The sequence below is a fragment of the Sabethes cyaneus genome, chromosome 2 (genome assembly GCF_943734655.1).
Source record: "Sabethes cyaneus chromosome 2, idSabCyanKW18_F2, whole genome shotgun sequence".
Classification (NCBI taxonomy): domain Eukaryota; kingdom Metazoa; phylum Arthropoda; class Insecta; order Diptera; family Culicidae; genus Sabethes; species Sabethes cyaneus.
The window spans coordinates 273,347-291,729 of NC_071354.1; the positions used below are offsets into that span (position 1 = coordinate 273,347).

The window sequence follows — 18,383 nt, forward strand, 5'->3', positions numbered from 1 at the left end:
TTTCTTAATTGCACCCATTTTTGTCTCGTTTTTGCCTATAGTGCGTTTGAACAGAGAGGGTTAATGGGAATGAATTGAAACTGAATAACATTTCCTATAATGTAATGTTATGTGTTTAGATATGGAGATTATGTTACAAATTCCGCGCAAATTCCGAAATTCGCTTAAAACCCGCGTAAATTCAATTACCAACCATCCAACTTTCCAAATATGTATAACTCTTCAAAATTATTATTCTCCGCAGACTATTAGTAAAATTGCCAACAGCACTTACGTATGACATCCAAATTTCCAAGTGACCGTGAGTCAAAAGTTGCTTGTCTTTATTCATTTGAACGGACGGTAACAGCCGGCGAGCAAAGAATTTTCTACGATCCTTTGGTTCTTGTTCCCAACTCCTAGAAAAATACTTTCAACATATGCTTTGTGTCCCATATCTACAGAGAGCAAACAAAGGCCAAACAGCAACGGCATCATAAATAAATGAAAAATATAATAAAAGTTTACAAAACAGAAATTCACGGCGGCGAGCGAGCGAGTAAGTGAGGAAAACAGAAGGAGTAATAACAGTAACAATAGAGCAGTTGTTCCCAGGAGTGCAGTGGTATCGGTTGGGGCACGGTGCATTTGGAGTGTTTGCAGTTGTGAAGTGATCTCTCTAGTCGACAAAAGAGAGCAACAGTAAATATACGTGGTTGTGCAAGTGGCGAGGAATTGTCGTGTGGTTTTGGCCGACAGCCAAAACAAATTGTGGAGGAAGGGTTAGAAAAGGAGCCACCCAGTGTTTGCTAACGTATTTGCTACGGTGGAACAGTGCGCTAATGTCGGTTGCATTCAAAGACCAATCACGCAACAGCTCAACTAAGGCACATAGCAGTGAGCAATACGAGAAGCATCAGTGCAGAGATAGTGGTTGAATATCTTGGTTTGTGGAATTTGTGGATAGTGATTGGGGCAACCTGTAGGGTCGCCTTCGTTAGGATAGCGTTTGAGTGCGCGAAACAGCCAGCGGGTTGACTCACTCTAACGGACGTCGTTGGGAACGAAGTTCGCCCGGAGGGCTGGAATTATTTTATTCCCGTTCAGAAAAGAAAACCTGGCACACTAAAGGTGGAAAATAATGGCCGGATATGTGTATCATATTTTACTGTTTTTTCTCTTCGCCCAGGAAACGGCTTACGGTAAGAATTCTTTTCTTTCATTGCTGTGGCGAGCAGCGATTTTCTAGATAGATAGTTATATTGTTTTCTTGAGGTCTTGTCGGTATGGGGAATGTAATATTTATTTTTATAGATGCCGCATTCTCTTGAATAGATTGATTATTCGTTCTAATGTTGAGCTAGAAGTACTTATAATAAATATGTAGTGGTGTAGCGATTTCTACCTTCCACTCTAATGTAGTACATATAACTTTCGCCATAGGCATATACTTTCGATCTGTTCATTTTCTTTGATGGAGAATATTTTTTGACATAAGTAGCGATTAGCAGCACCCAATTAATATGATGTTGTGCTGATGTTTTTGTCAAAATTATTCGACAGAGATGATTTGTACGAAATGTAAAATATAAGTAATGTAAAATCTGCTATATTCTCGAAAGCTACTATTGTTATTTAATTAACGAGAACAAATTGGAAATGAATTCCTTTTATTTCTGCTATATTCTAAATAAAGTAGAACTAAACAATTCATTTCTAATCTATTTTCCTAAATTCGTGAATTCTACTAAGACGCTCGAAAATAATTTTTATTTATTCTGTTATTATTATGCTGTGTTTTACGTATATTGTACATCTCTTTCTTTAACAATTATTATAATGGCAATGTTAGCAGTTTGATTGCCATGTAAACAGATGGAAAGGTTTTGTAAATGAAATAGAAAAAGTTACGTGTTATAAACAAAGATAACTCTTCTTTAGCATACATATGGTAAATTTTCGCGTCTTTAAAAAGCGACAATATAAAATTAGTCTCAACCTCATGTTTTTGTTTTGACTTATAATAAAATCAGGCATTTGAATAATTTCTATCGTGATTTTTGTAATAAACAAATGAAATAGCAGAAGAAAGAGATGAAACAAAGATGTTTTATAGTGTCTCTGGACGGAACAAGACGTACAGTATAACGTTTTTATAAGCGTACGACACGACTTTCGGTAACGAACCAAAAACCTAAGTGCTGCTTCAATGACCCTTCCTTAACTAATTTTTCCACTCTTTCCCTTCACGACTTGTTCCACCCTAAGCAGTCGACGTAACGACCAGCACCATGATTGTTGAGAAAACTCATTTTTATCGCGAAAAACGTTTAAAGCCATATAATCTTTGCTATAAACTTTTTCAATCGAATAATCTGTCAATTTAGTAGAGTGTATTGATCAAAACAGGACTGATGGGGTTTTATGATTCATTCCTCATTTATTGTGTTTAAAAAATGCGAACGCCAGTTTATGTGAATAAACAGACTTTTTTTTGAACGATTATTCCCATAACTTGGCGTAAAGCTACAAAAACAAATAGGTTACTATGCTGATTTATTATGCGGGGAATTACGTCAAGCATTACGCGAAACCAATAGCTGAGTAACTCAATTTTCCTGAATTTCTCGAATATTTTCTAACAAACATATGTTGTTTGAGTATTGGGCATGTGATCAACATAGTTAAAAGTGCTTATCTTAATCTTATTCATTAGTATTCCTGTGCCTCGCAGAACAAATTTGACACAATAAAACGGCGCTCGTAGACATGTTTTTTCGACTTTGTGTAGGTACCTTTATCTCGGGAATGAACATTATATAGGAATCAATTGTCCCTGTCACTATGCACTTTTTTGTTCAATCTTTGTGAACAAAACATAGTACAGTGGTATTCCGATTATATCTACACCTGGTTTAATCTACACCCGAATTTAGGTACCCCCGATTTTGTCTATCATTTAGACCCGGTTTTATCTACCTTTTTTTAAATTGTCACTTCGGCATGGAAATTTGAAAGATTTTATGAATTTATGCATAACAGGGAATATTTCTCAGTATTGTATAGTTTACTATATTGCATCTGTGGTATGTAATCATACACAGCATGGGTATAATAATGCTAAAGTCAAATACGCAAAGTAACTTCCATTTATTTTGTAACGCAAATTTCATAATGATTCTCTGTGATATTTTTCTCTACCGTAGCGCTTACGGCTACACCCCGTCTCCGCTAGAAATTATGGTTATCACCTTTCTTTCTTTAAAAATTCTAATCTTTTGAACCATTGAACCGATTTTAATAATTTTATTAGTATATTAAAGAAATTTTATGAGCTTTTCAGAAAAAAAAAACAATAAACTGACGTTTAAGGTTTTTTATGACTGCAAAAACATTTTTTGTAGGAGCCTTGAAACTCTTAAAATCACTTAAAACATTTAAAATATTCGTTTTTGTCTTTTTACCATATAAAAATATGGTATAAAGGTATAGCAACCACTCGAAAACCCGGAAATGGAAAGAAGGTTTTATTTTTTCATTATACTTTCAATGGCAAGCTAGTTGTTTATATACGATATCAAAAAACATATCTGACATTTGTAGTTTTTGAGATACTCTTTTTTAAGAAATAAAGATACGAAAATGCAATGGACACGCATGGCGTTTTATTTTAGAGATGTATTTCTTTGTCAAAAAACCCCTTTTATTACAAGTAAAAACAAAAACCATGCGTCTCCATTATATTTTCGATACTTTACGAAAACTTAGAATTTCTTTGGTCTACACACCTTTTTATGGAAACATAAAAAGTGATTGTTTTCAATGTTTTTGCGATAATAAAAAAAATTTTGGGCTTTAGTCCAATATTTTTTTATGAAAAGCTCATTAATATACTTTCCATTTGGTATCAACATCATTGAAATCGGTTCAATGGATCAAAAGTTATGAATTTCCAAAGAAAAAAAGGTGGAAAATGGTAACTTTTGGGACCACACTGACTCAGAAAAGAAAACCCTAAGTACCAATTGAAAATACGGATCTAAAATTTACTGCAAAGGAATAAGTACACAAAATTTGAATAAAATCGGAGCAATTTTGAATTTCGATATGTCTTTTTTCATAATATTGCTGAGTTGACATGCATTATGGCTAATGGTTGATAGGAATAAAATGAGCCCAATGCGTAAAATTACGCTAAAATAATACATAATTGAAAAAAATGATTAATAATAACAATATTTTTTGTACTTTTAAATTATTTTAGAGCAATTTATTTTCCCCCAAGTTTGTCTACTTTCCAAATATATCTACCAAAAATTTTCGGATGGGTAGATAAAATCGGTAAACCACTGTATTCCAAAAATATAATTTGGTATTCTTCTTAGAGAGCCGCTGATAGATAATCGTAATCTAAAATAGAAAATATCGTTTTTCATACAAATTTTTATGGCCGTGTCCATTTAATGGCAGTAATAGTAAATAGTGCAAGGGGACATAAACGACAAAACCGTTGAAAATTTCATTATTTTTTTTATTTCAGATTTTGATTCTGCAGTCTTTTCCGCTTATTCTGATACTAATTTTGTAATGATCCGACCATGGGAAATAGCCGAAAAACGATCCATGCCAGTGCGATGTGGAACAACCTCGACGGAATAAAACGCCGCTGCTGAAAAACCACGATTTTCAAACTTTATGTACCTTTTTCTCAGAAAGTACAAACGTTTTAGAACAAACTTTTTTTGTTTTGTTGGTAGAAGCTTGACAAAGACTTTTATAACTTTTGAGCTTTGTAAACGAAACACAACCAGAGAAAAATGAAAAAGAAGACAAAATTTTATGTTTTCAGCCATCTTGCCACTGCTCCGTTCCTATGAAATTGGCCAAACCCGTGTTTTAGTCTTTTGACCTTGAAATGCGGTCAGGCATATATTATTTTTTTGAAACGATGGTTCTACAATTGATGAAGGGACGGTAAGGGAAGTAATGAAGAAGGATCTCCGAAGACCCGCGCTGAGAAACGCAGACTATCACGCTTACGGACTAACACGCTTACGGACGAACAACGTCACACGCAGTACCTTGCAAGTCGTAAGGGCCTGCATAGTGTCGTCGTCCTGAAAGTAAAAACGAGTAAGATCAAAACTTCTCGGTCGGTGGTCTCTACAGTAGGTGGAGGAAGAGGCACAATTTGTGTTTAAAAATTGCCCAACCCATGTCGCTACGGTTAATAAGGGGGTTTGTGCAGACTCCTTTTGTCCAGCGCCTCTGTGGTTCATAGGTGCACGGGTACCAACGACCCACATGTCCTGGCGGGTGTTGTGGGTTCAAATCCGGTTATAATCTCAGATTATAGCTTGGTTCGACCCATGCACCTTCCAGCATTGGGCAAAAGGTAGGAGGCAGAAAGACAACTTGTTAAGCGTAGCTACCTATTACCCCGCCCCCCTTCCTTTCCGCTCTTTCCCCATCATTCCCAAAAAATACTTCTTCATTACTTTCCCTTACCGTCCCTTCATCAATTGTAGAACCATCGTTTCAAAAAAAATACAAATTCAAATACAAATCAAAAATAATCTTTGAGCTGGAAATGCCCATACCAAATGACATATAAGATGGTATAACAAAGGTTCCTTTCACCGCTAGGTGGATTAAATCGGGTTTTTGTTAACTAACTTTAGCTCCAGCTTTTTGTTGGGGTTTTTCTGTCTGCTCTAATCGTTAAATGAGTTTTAAGTTTAATTTATCATTTTCATAACAGGCGTTACTCTGGTAAGTATTAAATAGGTAAGTATAATTTAAAAAGTATAAAGGTAAGTAAGGTAAGTATGATTATTTCAGGGTTGTAATCATAAGGTCATATTATTTAAGCATATTTAAATATTCTGTTTCGGGCTTACCTAAATTGTGAATCGTTACAAACACTATCATTTTATTTTTACATCTTTATAGAGCGAAAATGTATTTCCACGCAACGTATATCTCATTGTGGACCTCACCTATGAATGCTGTAATTGTAATAAAAACGGTAAATACTGCATTTGCTACGTGATGAAAAAGGATTAAGTGGCATCCCGTGATGAACAAGCTGTGTTTTTCAGTAAAATGTGCTGGAGCATTTTTTATACGGTTGCTTCAATTAATTTTTCATACGGGGACACGGTTACTTTCTTCATTGCACCGGAGCTTCATTCAAAAAGGTTTAACTAAGGCCATGTTGAGAGTAACAAAATATAATGGAAATACTCGATGTTTAATATTTTATCGAATTTTTGAGCGGGCTTGAGCTCATAATCATCCATTTTCATGGCTTGACTCAATTTGCAAATAAATCAACCCAATCAATTTTCTCTCTTCTACGAAATTCGATCGGTGACAGTCTTCGACCGCAAAAAGACATAAGCGGGTTTCGTTTATACCATTTCCTTGTGATACAGACCATACTGTAAAGTGCAACCAGCCACTGCAAGCCAAGTGACACCGATTGCCGAGTGCGCGTTAGGGGTGGATAAATGGAACATCATTTGTCTGCTTTCAAGTTGCTGACTGCTGTAATAGGCGACGAGTACATAAGATCTCATTTCTACTTCAACATTGCACTTGAGTTTTCCGTTTGTAATATGGCACTGTATGGGCAGAACATGCGAAATAATTCCTTCTCATTGTTGGTCGATTCTCACACTCTGTGCTTGCATTATTACTAACAAAAGGATAAGGCTGGAATCGTTTGCATTATTATTTGTTTTGTTTTGATGATGCTTTACCAGAGTAGAATTTCTTACCAAAACTGCTATATAAAAATAAAATTTTGGCACAAAAAAATCCTGAATACTGCACTGATTGTGTTTCGTTCAGCGTAAACGAAAGCACTCAAGCTGCTTGCTTGAATGAGGCCAGAAAAATCGTGACACAAAACGTTCAATGCATTCATTTGGTGTCAGCAAAAAAACATTAGTCTAGTGACTGACTGACAAGCAGGTTGAATCTCCATGTAAGCATTTACAGCATAGCGCAAAAAAAAGCTCTGGAAGAAATATACCAGCCTTCATTGCCGACGACGATAAGGCGAGAAAATTGCACCACGCCATTACGAACCGCCTTCCACGGTGGTTGAGACATTCGTACGAGGGTACGAGTAGACGGACAAAGCAAATGCTTTTAGTGAAAATTAGTGCACTAGGAATAGCTTTTTGTCGCTATGTTCCGCTCTCTACTGACAAAGACTAATATCTGTTTCTTCTCATGATGAAACTGGCAGTATCACACGATAAGGTTGTGTCGATTGTTGCCAGAACAGGCAGGCTTAAATGAGTTGTAATGTAGCCGTGCCGAAAAAAAATTAAAATTGATTGACAAGTTTGTTTGGAAATGTCTAAAATTAATAAGAAAAAGACGCTCGAAAATCCGAAACAAAAATAGCAATTTGAATGTTTGAATTTTAGTATAATCTGCAAGGCGACTCCAAAAATTTGCGGTTTGCAGAAAAATCTGCACATCTGGTATCCCTGATTAGCAGACTGACGTTTTTGGAGCGTCTTAGTAGAATACGAAACCTGAAATTAAAGAAAAGAAAAAAGCTTTTTCCAATTAAATTCCACTATTAATATTTATACGCGACAGATACGTAATTCGCCTACGATTTGCATTTCTGTTTCTTCTCATGATGAAACTGGCAGTATCACACGATAAGGTTGTGTCGATTGTTGCCAGAACAGGCAGGCTTAAATGAGTTGTAATGTAGCCGTGCCGAAAAAAAATTAAAATTGATTGACAAGTTTGTTTGGAAATGTCTAAAATTAATAAGAAAAAGACGCTCGAAAATCCGAAACAAAAATAGCAATTTGAATGTTTGAATTTTAGTATAATCTGCAAGGCGACTCCAAAAATTTGCGGTTTGCAGAAAAATCTGCACATCTGGTATCCCTGATTAGCAGACTGACGTTTTTGGAGCGTCTTAGTAGAATACGAAACCTGAAATTAAAGAAAAGAAAAAAGCTTTTTCCAATTAAATTCCACTATTAATATTTATACGCGACAGATACGTAATTCGCCTACGATTTGCAGGTTTTTCGAACAGACACTGATGAAGCCTGCAAGTGATAGGAGAAATTACGTATCTGTCTTATTCGTGATATGAATAGTGGAATTTAATAGGAAAAAAGTTTTAAAAGTCAAAAGTGGTCCGGACTTTCAACGGAATACCCGGTCCGGTCCGGTTCCAGAAGGCTTCGTTCCGGTTCCGGTCCAGTAAAGAATCGGAAATTTCGTTCCGATCGGACTTCGGGCCGGACTTTACCCGGTCCGATGTCGATCACTAGTCTACATAAATTTTAATTGCGAAAACCAAATTTATGTTATTATTTTTCGTGTAAAAACTTACCAAAAGACGAAAGAAATTTTTTTATCACGTTTAGGTCGTTACATTGTTTGAATTCCACTTCTGCTTCGTTTAACGGTCCTATTAACACTCATTTTTCAAGTTCTTTGGATATAAAATAAACATCCAATTGATTTTATACAAATACTTTTGACTCATGTCAAACAAATTTTTCTTGACACAGCGAAGGTAGGGGCCCGAACCCACAGTTCTCAATTTCCGGTTGAGTTTGCTCATTCCGTTATATCACTAAGCCGCCATATATTCTGTAGTGTAATATCAAGTTTTGTTATGCGCTCCCAAATCTATCATTTGCCAAACTTATTAGGTCATTACAAATATTTTATAAAGTTTTTCTCCTTACGGTGTTTTGCCACCGTGGGTGGGGTGTGTGGGGATGAAAAAAAACAAAGATTTTTTTAATCGAGCAAAAAATATGGGGTTATAGCATTTTAATTAAAGATTAAACGTGAAAACTAAATCAATTCTAGCTTTTAATATATACGTTATTATTTTCCATGCAAAAACCTACGAAAAAACGACAAAACAAAAGAATTTTTTTTTGGACGATTCTCGGAAATTCCAATGTTCGGTATCAGGGACTTGTCGTGCGCGATTTTAAGTCGATCGACTGAAAGCGCGGTCTTCGTCGGTAAACTGAGTGCTCGTGTATCGATGCTCTTGCGATGACTAGTTGGTCAAATCCGTTCCCATACCGTTCGCGTGTTCAAGAGATAATGATCGCAACACCTACCTCAGTGGATCCAGATCAATACCTTTTCATTAACATCAACTCCTTCCTGTGACACTTGTGAATGATGCAGAGGATTGCTCGGTCTCTAGCAGCGACAAGTGCCCGACTAACATTCCTTCCCTTCCTTAATTGACCTGTATGGACGTGACCAGCTTTGCTATTGATCACTATAAAGACTTGGATCACCGGTAGTTGCACATTGAGAATGATTCGCTATTCCCGAGCATCATTTTGATGGTTCTTTGTGCAATTTCAGCTGATCTAGATTGATCGCGGGCAACACCCGGGCGGTCAAACTATGCTATGCTATGATTTTCGGAAACTCCAATGTTCGAATTTCCATTTCTGCTTTGTGCTAGAAGCGTTAACTCAACTCGTACACTCACTTTTCGAGCTTTCTCAGGCTATAGAGCTTACAGACAATTGATTTTATAAAAACTCATATCCTGCAAATTAATTGTTATTTTTACTATCACCATTACAGTGCTTTATAATATTTTTACTTTAAGCAACATTCATCACGAATGCGAACATCGCAATAAGAAACAATTATCACAAACTAGTAACAAACTAGAAATAAAAAAAAGGTCGAAAAGTGTCCCTTCAATTTGTCATCGCAATGGAATTATAACGAAGCAATTGGAGCAGCTTTCTGCACTAACCGTGAATCTCAATCAGTTCAATCCGGGCCACCATGTTGGGCCTTTCCATGAATTCCTTTATGTTTCCATCGCATTTGCACCCTTATGATTGATAGATGTGATTGTAGTTTTTCCCTGTTGGGTAGAATTGAGAATGAAAGCTGTTTTTGCAACTATCGCGTGTAAATACGGCAAATTGAAAAACCTTCCGCATGTATTAAATTTGCTGTTATCGGCGGAACGAAATAATATTAATATTACCAGCACCTTGGACCATTGGCACGCTATGAGTAGCTGTTAGGAACGATGGAGTGCAGAACTCGGTGCTCGGTCTGGAAATACCATGGATTGATATGTCTTCTGTGTTCCAGAATATGAAAGTGAGAAATGCTCCTTTTGATTTTTTTATGGATGTACGTATATGTTTTAAAAAGCAAAGCAAATTTTTGTGTGCAATATTCCGTTTTCGGAAATTGACCTTTTGTTTTTTTATTTGACAGACTTCGCCCCCAGCTGTAGAGCCAGTACAAAATAACTGCGGGACTAGCGCTTCAATATTATTACCTTTTAAACCCCTTAATACGACATCAGTCGTCGATACTCGAATATACGACGACTGATGTCGTTAAATGTGCAAATCTACCACCTCTATCCTCTAACCTCCACGTGGTGCCGAGTGGGGAACCCAATGTTTGTTGTTGTGCATAGACAGGAAAGGAGGAATAGCGGCCCCCGCCATTTCATATCAGCGGGAGGAACCTTAGGCTAACAACCTACTGTACCCGAAAATTTACCAAGCTACAGAAAATGAAAGAAGTAATCGATCTGGATTATTGGCAAGGTACCAACGTACTGAGGCTAAGTTTGAGGCCATTTTTTCAATGTTACGACGAATAACTTATGATTAATGAATACTCAAGATTGCATATTTTTCATATATTCACACCATTCGCAAACTGAGCAATATTCTACCACAATAACCAATACCTAAAAATTAAAGATTTAAAACACTTTTCCAGTGGTTAGATTTTATCTGTTATATCTATAACCTCTGATATTATTAGTTTACCATTCAAACAGTAGGGTATTGTCGTTATCGTCGGGCCACTGTTATGGTCGGGCCATCACGATTTTAAAGTTTTAGTAGCTCATGATATCTATGATACAACCATTGTAAAACTTCTTACTGTGATAGCTAACTTTTCACAATATTGTGAGTTTCAATCGTGTATTCAAAACACCCGTACTGAATTCAGTGACTAAATCTTCCAAAAAAAGTTTTCCACACGCAATGAACTTTTCTTCAGGAAATGATTCATGAAATGCAATTATCGAGATAAATTTTGAAAATGTATGAAGTGTGTTGTGCTGCACACGTAGACTATAGAAAAATCCCCTCCAGTAAGGTGTTTGGGAAGGCTAAGGTGAAATACTAGAAAAGCGCTATTTGTACAGGTCGGGTCACTTGAGTAGTCATGGTTGGGCCACCATAATTTTAAGCGCAGAAGCGCAATAATCGCTAGAGAATGTCAGTCACGTAAAATGTGATGAAATGAAGCAAAATTAATACGATAAATACTTAGATTTTTGTTGTTATTTCATTGTAGTTGTACAATTCGAAAAAGGCAATTGTAGCAATACTGATTTTACAAGATCGCCAAAATTTCGCAAGAATGCAATTAAAAATAGGGTATTTGTGCATATATGAGCCGTTGTTCACGGAATTCATTCTTTTCATGCCTCTATACAGAATTTCAATACGTATGTCTTAGATTTTCTGCGGTGGCCCAAGCTGTACAACATGGCCCGACTATGACAACATTTTTTGTCTTCACGTAAATGCCTATAACTTTTTTATTTTTCAAGCAATCAGTTCAAAACTTTCCGGAAATATACCTTATTCTTAGACCTTTGCAACGATGTATTTAGATTTCTAAAATTCCTTTTGAAACGAAAGTTATGGGCGAATTCCAAAACGTGGCCCAACCACGACGACACTCCCCTACTAATTCACTAACCTGTAGCTATAAAATAAATTCGATGACTTTAGACAGCGTCCAATTGAATCTCCTGATATGCAATTTAAGTTTAAAACTATTTGAGAACTGGGTCATTTCACCACCGAACCATATTTTAATTGTGGCTGAAATCTATGATATAACGTCATTGATATTTCTATTTAACGCACTGGCACACTTTCTTTTGGTTGAATATTCTAACAGTTTTTTACCATCATCGAGCGCATGTTCTCTATCATAATAAAGCTTCATTCTGATTTCCGCGATCATTTTGATGTCTAGATTCGTTATTCTGACAACAGCCGTTAGAATATTTAAGTCAAAAATCATGGCGAAAGATTTGTATTGGTGAATCTTGATTGCTGTTATTCTAAAAAAGCTTTCCTCATCGAGAAAATTTCGTTATTGCATCAAATTATTTGAATATTAGACTCGTTGATTTCTACTTGGGCTCATTAAACAAAAGAAAAAAGACGCCTTTATCTTAAAACCTGTTTTGTCTTCTTTATTTCATCGGTAATTCACGTACCACGATATCAATGAAAATAAATATTATCATTACCAAAACATTTTACCGCAAAACCATAATTTTGAGAGCTTTTTTGTGCTTTTAAAAAGTTCTTTTAATAATAAAATGGACAAAAAATTTTTAACATTACCTTTATAAATACGATTTAAAATAGCTGCCTATTGTAGTCAATCAATTCAGTGTTTAAATCATTTGTAAACCTGCGTTGGATCTTCCAACATGCAATCAACGTAAAAAGTTACCAGATCGTGTTGTGTTTGGACTGCAAAGCTTGACTGAAGTTTTTGGAGGTTTTTGGACTGAAGTTTCTTATTTTTTATTTTTAGGCTGCAAAGCTTGTCGATAAGTTGTAGCTAAAACAGATTATATAATATTCGGTATTTTATAATCAGTCAAGGTCACAAAAATAGTTAATAGGAAGAATAAATTTCTATTCCTCATTTTTGCGGGCCTATAATGATTCCAAATTTACGTTCATTGATAGGGTATGTTGCTGCTTCGTCGTATTTGCCTATTCCCGTCCTATCCAACTAAAACTATCATACGCGATCAATCAAAGTGTGCTGAGATCTATTTAAATGCTTTTTTTCATCAAAGAATTCCTAGCAGCCAAATTTTCTACGTTTTTTTCGTGCGACGAAGAAGAAATTGTCGACTAATCGTTTCAATTTCCGTCATTCATAAAATGGAAATAACTGACGCAACGCATTGTCGTTACTCTGCAGCCGGGAAAACTTGCATGACCAGCAGAAATTTTGCAGAATAACATTTGTCATGCCGTCCTACACAAATACATGCGCGCTAGCTTCGATAAGATTATTGTTATTTTTAGTTCGGACGATGAAAAATTTTGATGGACGGATTTTAAAACGGTACTAAATTCGTCGTACCGTTTTAAAATCCTAGCCAGTAAAATAAAGTCAGTTGCGTAATTTCAATAAAATGCTTTACTAATCGCTTTTTAGTGAATTCAAAGTGCACGGATCGGAAGGTAAGTGTGTTTGAGTCAAATCAGCAGAAGAACTTTTGGAGTATTCATTAAATCCACCTAAGAAATGATGAAAATTAGAGTGGCTTTCCTTACTACGACGGGAATTAGAAATAAACCCTACGTGTTTGTTTATCGTGCAACGACTGCGACTACGACGCTCATTGTTATTGCACTCAATGCCGTACAGTAGTTCGAAATCCGAAAAAGCTGGCAAAAATGCCAAAACGACCACCTAGAGGCTAAGTGTCTTCTGCAAGGTTGTTTTAAATACTGAAGTGATGTATGTATGTGATATCATCCATTGATATCATACGTTTTTCTTTCCGATTCAATAACTTCCCCTGTATTCTGTTGTCCGCCGAACACTATGTTTATTCTTTTTGATTGTGTTCAACACGTAACTTTCCGAATCCGAAGACATACTGCTTACAACATCGCACGTAAACATTGAAAGATAATTTTGTACCCATCGTAGCACCGCTCTAGGTGACTATCGGAAACATGCATATTTGGGATTTTTCAAACAAACGAATATTTGCAACCCCAATTAAGAAGGGTTCGTGGAACTAACTTTGTCTGGAGTTTTAAGGGAAGGTGTAGGTATCCTCAAGGATTCGAAAACTGTTAAAAAGTCAATTTTTATAAAAATGGCGTTTGTGGGGTTTCTCAAACAAACGATTCAATTACAGGACTAGGGCAACGATATAACTGATTTCTGTAGTACCGCCCAGCCGAAATTGGAACATACGACAACTGGCTTGTTAGACCAGCATCATACTACGAAGCTAACTGGACGCGTATAAACGTAAGAAACGTAATTCAAATCCTTGCTGAGAATGTTCTTTTGTGACAAATGATAAATACGGCTCCAACGATCGCCAATCGTGCAGTCACAAAGCCATACCAGAACGAAAAGTGGCTTGCCATCAATCCACCAAAACTGTAACTAAACAATTTGCGTTCGACAGCAAACACTACTGCCGTAAATTGCTTTCCGCTGACTGGCGCTACGACGGTGTTGAAACAGAATCACAAATCGTTGGTATGCAATGGCACTGAAGCGAAGTCAAATATTGACAATGTTGTTTGATGTCGGCTTCTCTTTTCACTAGAATGCTCCCATTTACTTCGTTCGTTTTCACAATACTGACATGGAGCCCGATCGCTTAGCTATTACTCGTCATATTTGATTCATATTTGTGTGTGGCGTTTGCTCCCGGGAAATAGCGCAATCAGCGTACGACATGTCCTCATTCTCTTTGCGAGTATCCATTTGTACGAGGAAAAAATTACATTGTGTGACATTGAAGCATTACTACAAGCTGTGAAGTATTGAATACCATCAATCCCGTGGTGCTTGGTACTCAGTTCAAACTCTCGCGGTTAACCTAAAACGTCAAAATGATGATTGATGTCTTGTTCGGTGTGTCTTGTTTAGATAGCTTGGCGAATAGATTGCATAATGAAAATGATGACGAAATAAACGAAATAGATGAAATGAATTTCGTCATTAATGTGCCCTATTTGTTTGCTTCTAAATTTGATTCAAAACAGCAAAATCTTTCCTGTTCATTTTTCACACATAATCTTTATGATCATAATAAGAATTTATCGTTACAAACTTTGTAATAAAAATGTAGCACAAATATTGTTCGCATTTTTTGACGTAGGACTACGTCTTTGTTTACTATCTGGGACTGGATAGCACTTTGTGAAAACGAAAATAGAAGTGTAACGTTGGAATGAAAGATTTCAAATGCTAATAACTACTAAACTACTGAACGAAACTGAACAATTTATATGTCGTTGGAAAGATAAAATGGCCAGCAATTTTATGGAGGGGGCGAGAAAGCAAGTTTATGGACGGCGTAAGAGGGGGGGCTCCTATACAAATGAAACGCAAATTTTCTCAAAACTTGAGAACTAATCAAGCAAATGGAACCAAATTAGGCATGCAGGGGTTTTAGAAGGTAGGATTTTTTTCTATGGTGTACTAAGACCCCTTTCCCTTTTAAGAGGGGGGGGGGAGGCTCCCATACAAATGAAATGCAAATTTCTTCATAAAACTACAACTAAGCAAGTAAATGGAACAAAATTTGGCATGTGGGAGTTTCAGAAGGCAAGAATTTTTTCTATGGTGAATTGAGACCCCTCCCCTTATTAAGAAGGGGGGCTCCCATACAAATTATCTCATAATTCGAGAACTAATCAATTAAAAGGAACTAAATTTGGAATGTGTGGGTTTTTTCAGGCAAGAATTTTTTCTATGGTGTACTGAGACCTCTCCCCTTCTAAGAGGGAGGGCTTCTATACAAATGAAATACAAATTTCCTCATAACTCGAGAGCTAATCAAGCAAATGGAAACAAATTTGACATGTAAGGGTTTCTGGAGCTATGAATTTATTTTATGATGGTTCGAGACCTCTCACCCCTGTGGTAGGAGGATAAGGACTCAAGACTTTCATACAAATAAACAGAAATTTTTGCGTATGTGCCATATTTTCTGCTATGTAACAAGCGGTAAGCTGTGAAAGTAAACTTGTAAAACCTTCTCGGAACAAAAGGCAGTGAATCGAAGCCGCTAACTTTCATGCCTCTTGCCATTCATGTCAAAAGACAAGGACATTCGAATGGCACGTCATATTTGCCATGAACGTGCTTTGGCTTCAATGTTATTTGTAACCAATGGCCCTTTTAAAGGCCACAAGCGAGTAAAAGTAAGATTAATGAAACATGTCAAGCTACGCATAATCATATTTAATACCATAATCTGTGGGCTGGTCATTCATTACTATTTCAACTTTTATGATACACTCAAGTGATTTTTAAAAGAAATCTTCTATGTCTCAATGGCTGCAGGCGTTGTACTTATGAACCCCCGTGCACGTATTTTCTAAGCCACCATTGCATTCAATGAAGAATTGAATCTGAATATTTCGAATCTTCTCTTTTAAACAATGGCACTCATAGATTCTTATAAACATATAGTCCTACGTCACCCGTTCGTACAACCCTTAGGGCTGTATACCTTATAGTTTTTTTTAAATATTGGAGGATTTCACGTCGATTGAATGCTTACAGCTACTGGTTTCAGGTTGAACCCTCAATTGATCTACCGGTTCCGTTTTCATATTTCATGCTTCGATTTTGAATCGTTCCTTTTAAAATAGTGTTTGATTCAGCCTTCTTCCACATTCTGTAGACGATTTTAAGAAAATTCAAACGTTAAATGGAAGCGTATCAGAAAAAGTTTTGAGTTTTTAATTGTGAAAGTCTAATACCCCGCTTTTGACCAACCAGGTACAGGTGAAAATACTTAGTAATTTTATGATAAAAGTCCTCCAATTTTGTAATTCGCTTCACTTGACTATTTTTGGTTGAAATGAAATATGTATTACTGATATATTGGATACCATGCAAATACAAGGCTTCATCTTGCATTGAACATATTAGTAAAATTTCATTCCAATCGAAAATAGCCGTAACAAACCGTTTTGCTAGTTGCGTCGGAAATACTCAGACTTTATAGGGGTTAATGTAGATTAATTGAAATTTTATGGACAAGGTGGAGCAACACGAAGTAATCTCTTCATGTTCTTATTACTTTTTCAGGAACATCATTTGGTAACTCTCTGTCCGATTCACTGTCAGATCCTGACTTCATCGATAATCCACCGATGAATCTACCAAAGTTCACTTCCCGTTCTCAGTCGATACGGGCAGTCATTGGCGATACTATCACGTTGCCCTGCGATGTGGATAATCTAGGTAAGTATATCTATCACTGGTATAAAAGTTTTTCGCTAAACGTTTAGTACTGAATGGGTGCCTATTTCTAGGACTCTCATGTTGCTTAGTGTGGGAAAGAACTAATCACAGAGAGAATTGGCCAGGGTGCAACTTTTGTTGAAAATTTTAAGCAAACATATTAATTGATTGGTACAGCGAAAGGGCTGGAATGTAAATGCAATAAAACTGAGTGCCAACCGATATTATGCCAGTAGGAAACTGCACCGTCCAATGGGAAGCAATAAAATATGCAGTTGATTTTATTGTCTTTCCTGTTTTGCGATACCACGACGTGGGTTACCTTTGTCTACTGGGTTTTCACTGGATAATGTATATCTTTTTGATCAATATTTTTACATAAACTGAATTTAACTCACCTGGTGGTAGTGGGACCTACGGGGGGCGCTGTAGTCGCAAGTTTACCGAGTTTGTTTTACAAGCAAACTTGTAATGGGTTCGAATCCAAGTAGAATCAGCCTACTCGATGTTAAGGGGCTTTAGGATCACCATAACAGATTAAAAAACTGGTCGCAGTAGTGTAATGCCCCCAACAAAGGAAATAAAAAACAATAACTTTAGGATGGGTTTATTCCCAGGTCTCTCATTGCCCTTTTTTCATGCTGAATTCTATATTACCCCGATGCAGTCTCTTCACAGTGCAAAATTCTCACTTATTGTTAAATGTATTGGTCAGTGGAATGCGATGGGTACTTGCCAGGGATGGTTATAATATGAGATAGTATTGATGTGAGGAACGAGGTGGGTAAAGTAGAACAAGCTTCGAAAGAGGGATAAGCTCAATACTCTCAAGCACGCATGAAATTCAATAAGCATATCGCTATCTCAATAGCGATACAGTTCGACTTCGGAAATAGCTATTACTCGGAAATGCTTATCATCTTAGGGAATATATTACCTCGTTTCATTACGCCTGATTTTTATTTTCAGGTAGAATAAATTTAAGTTGTCACATGGCTTTGAACCATTAGAAATCTTGCATGTGCATGTGCGAAAAATACCGCTGTAAATTTACAAATTATGGCTGCTTATGAGTTCCATTACCATTATATTTTTTTTTATTCAATCTAGTTTATTGATACGGCTCAAGTGCGGAGCCAAATATTTGGAGTAGGGAAAAGCCCGCGGGAGTGATAATTTCAATATATATCTTCTCCATTACCATTATATTGAATTTATAAAAAAATATTATATATCTTATTTTCGTAATTATTGGCTTTACCAGAAAATTATCGAATGTCAAGGTTAGTCTCATATAGCTGGTGCTTACATACTGAGTGTCGTTT

The 18,383-nt window shown here is 36.4% G+C and overlaps 1 protein-coding gene across 1 annotated transcript in view; it reads left to right on the forward strand.

The window, feature by feature from the left end:
- The first annotated feature begins 1,086 nt into the window (after positions 1–1,086).
- LOC128738616 (protein amalgam-like) overlaps positions 1,087–18,383 on the forward strand; it is a 29,826-nt gene continuing 12,529 nt past the window's right edge. Inside the window, exons 1-2 of the mRNA XM_053833895.1 lie at positions 1,087–1,181; positions 16,903–17,058. Of these exons, the coding sequence (XP_053689870.1) occupies positions 1,121–1,181; positions 16,903–17,058 (217 nt within the window). The 5' untranslated portion in view covers positions 1,087–1,120. The remainder of the gene's footprint in view (positions 1,182–16,902; positions 17,059–18,383) is intronic.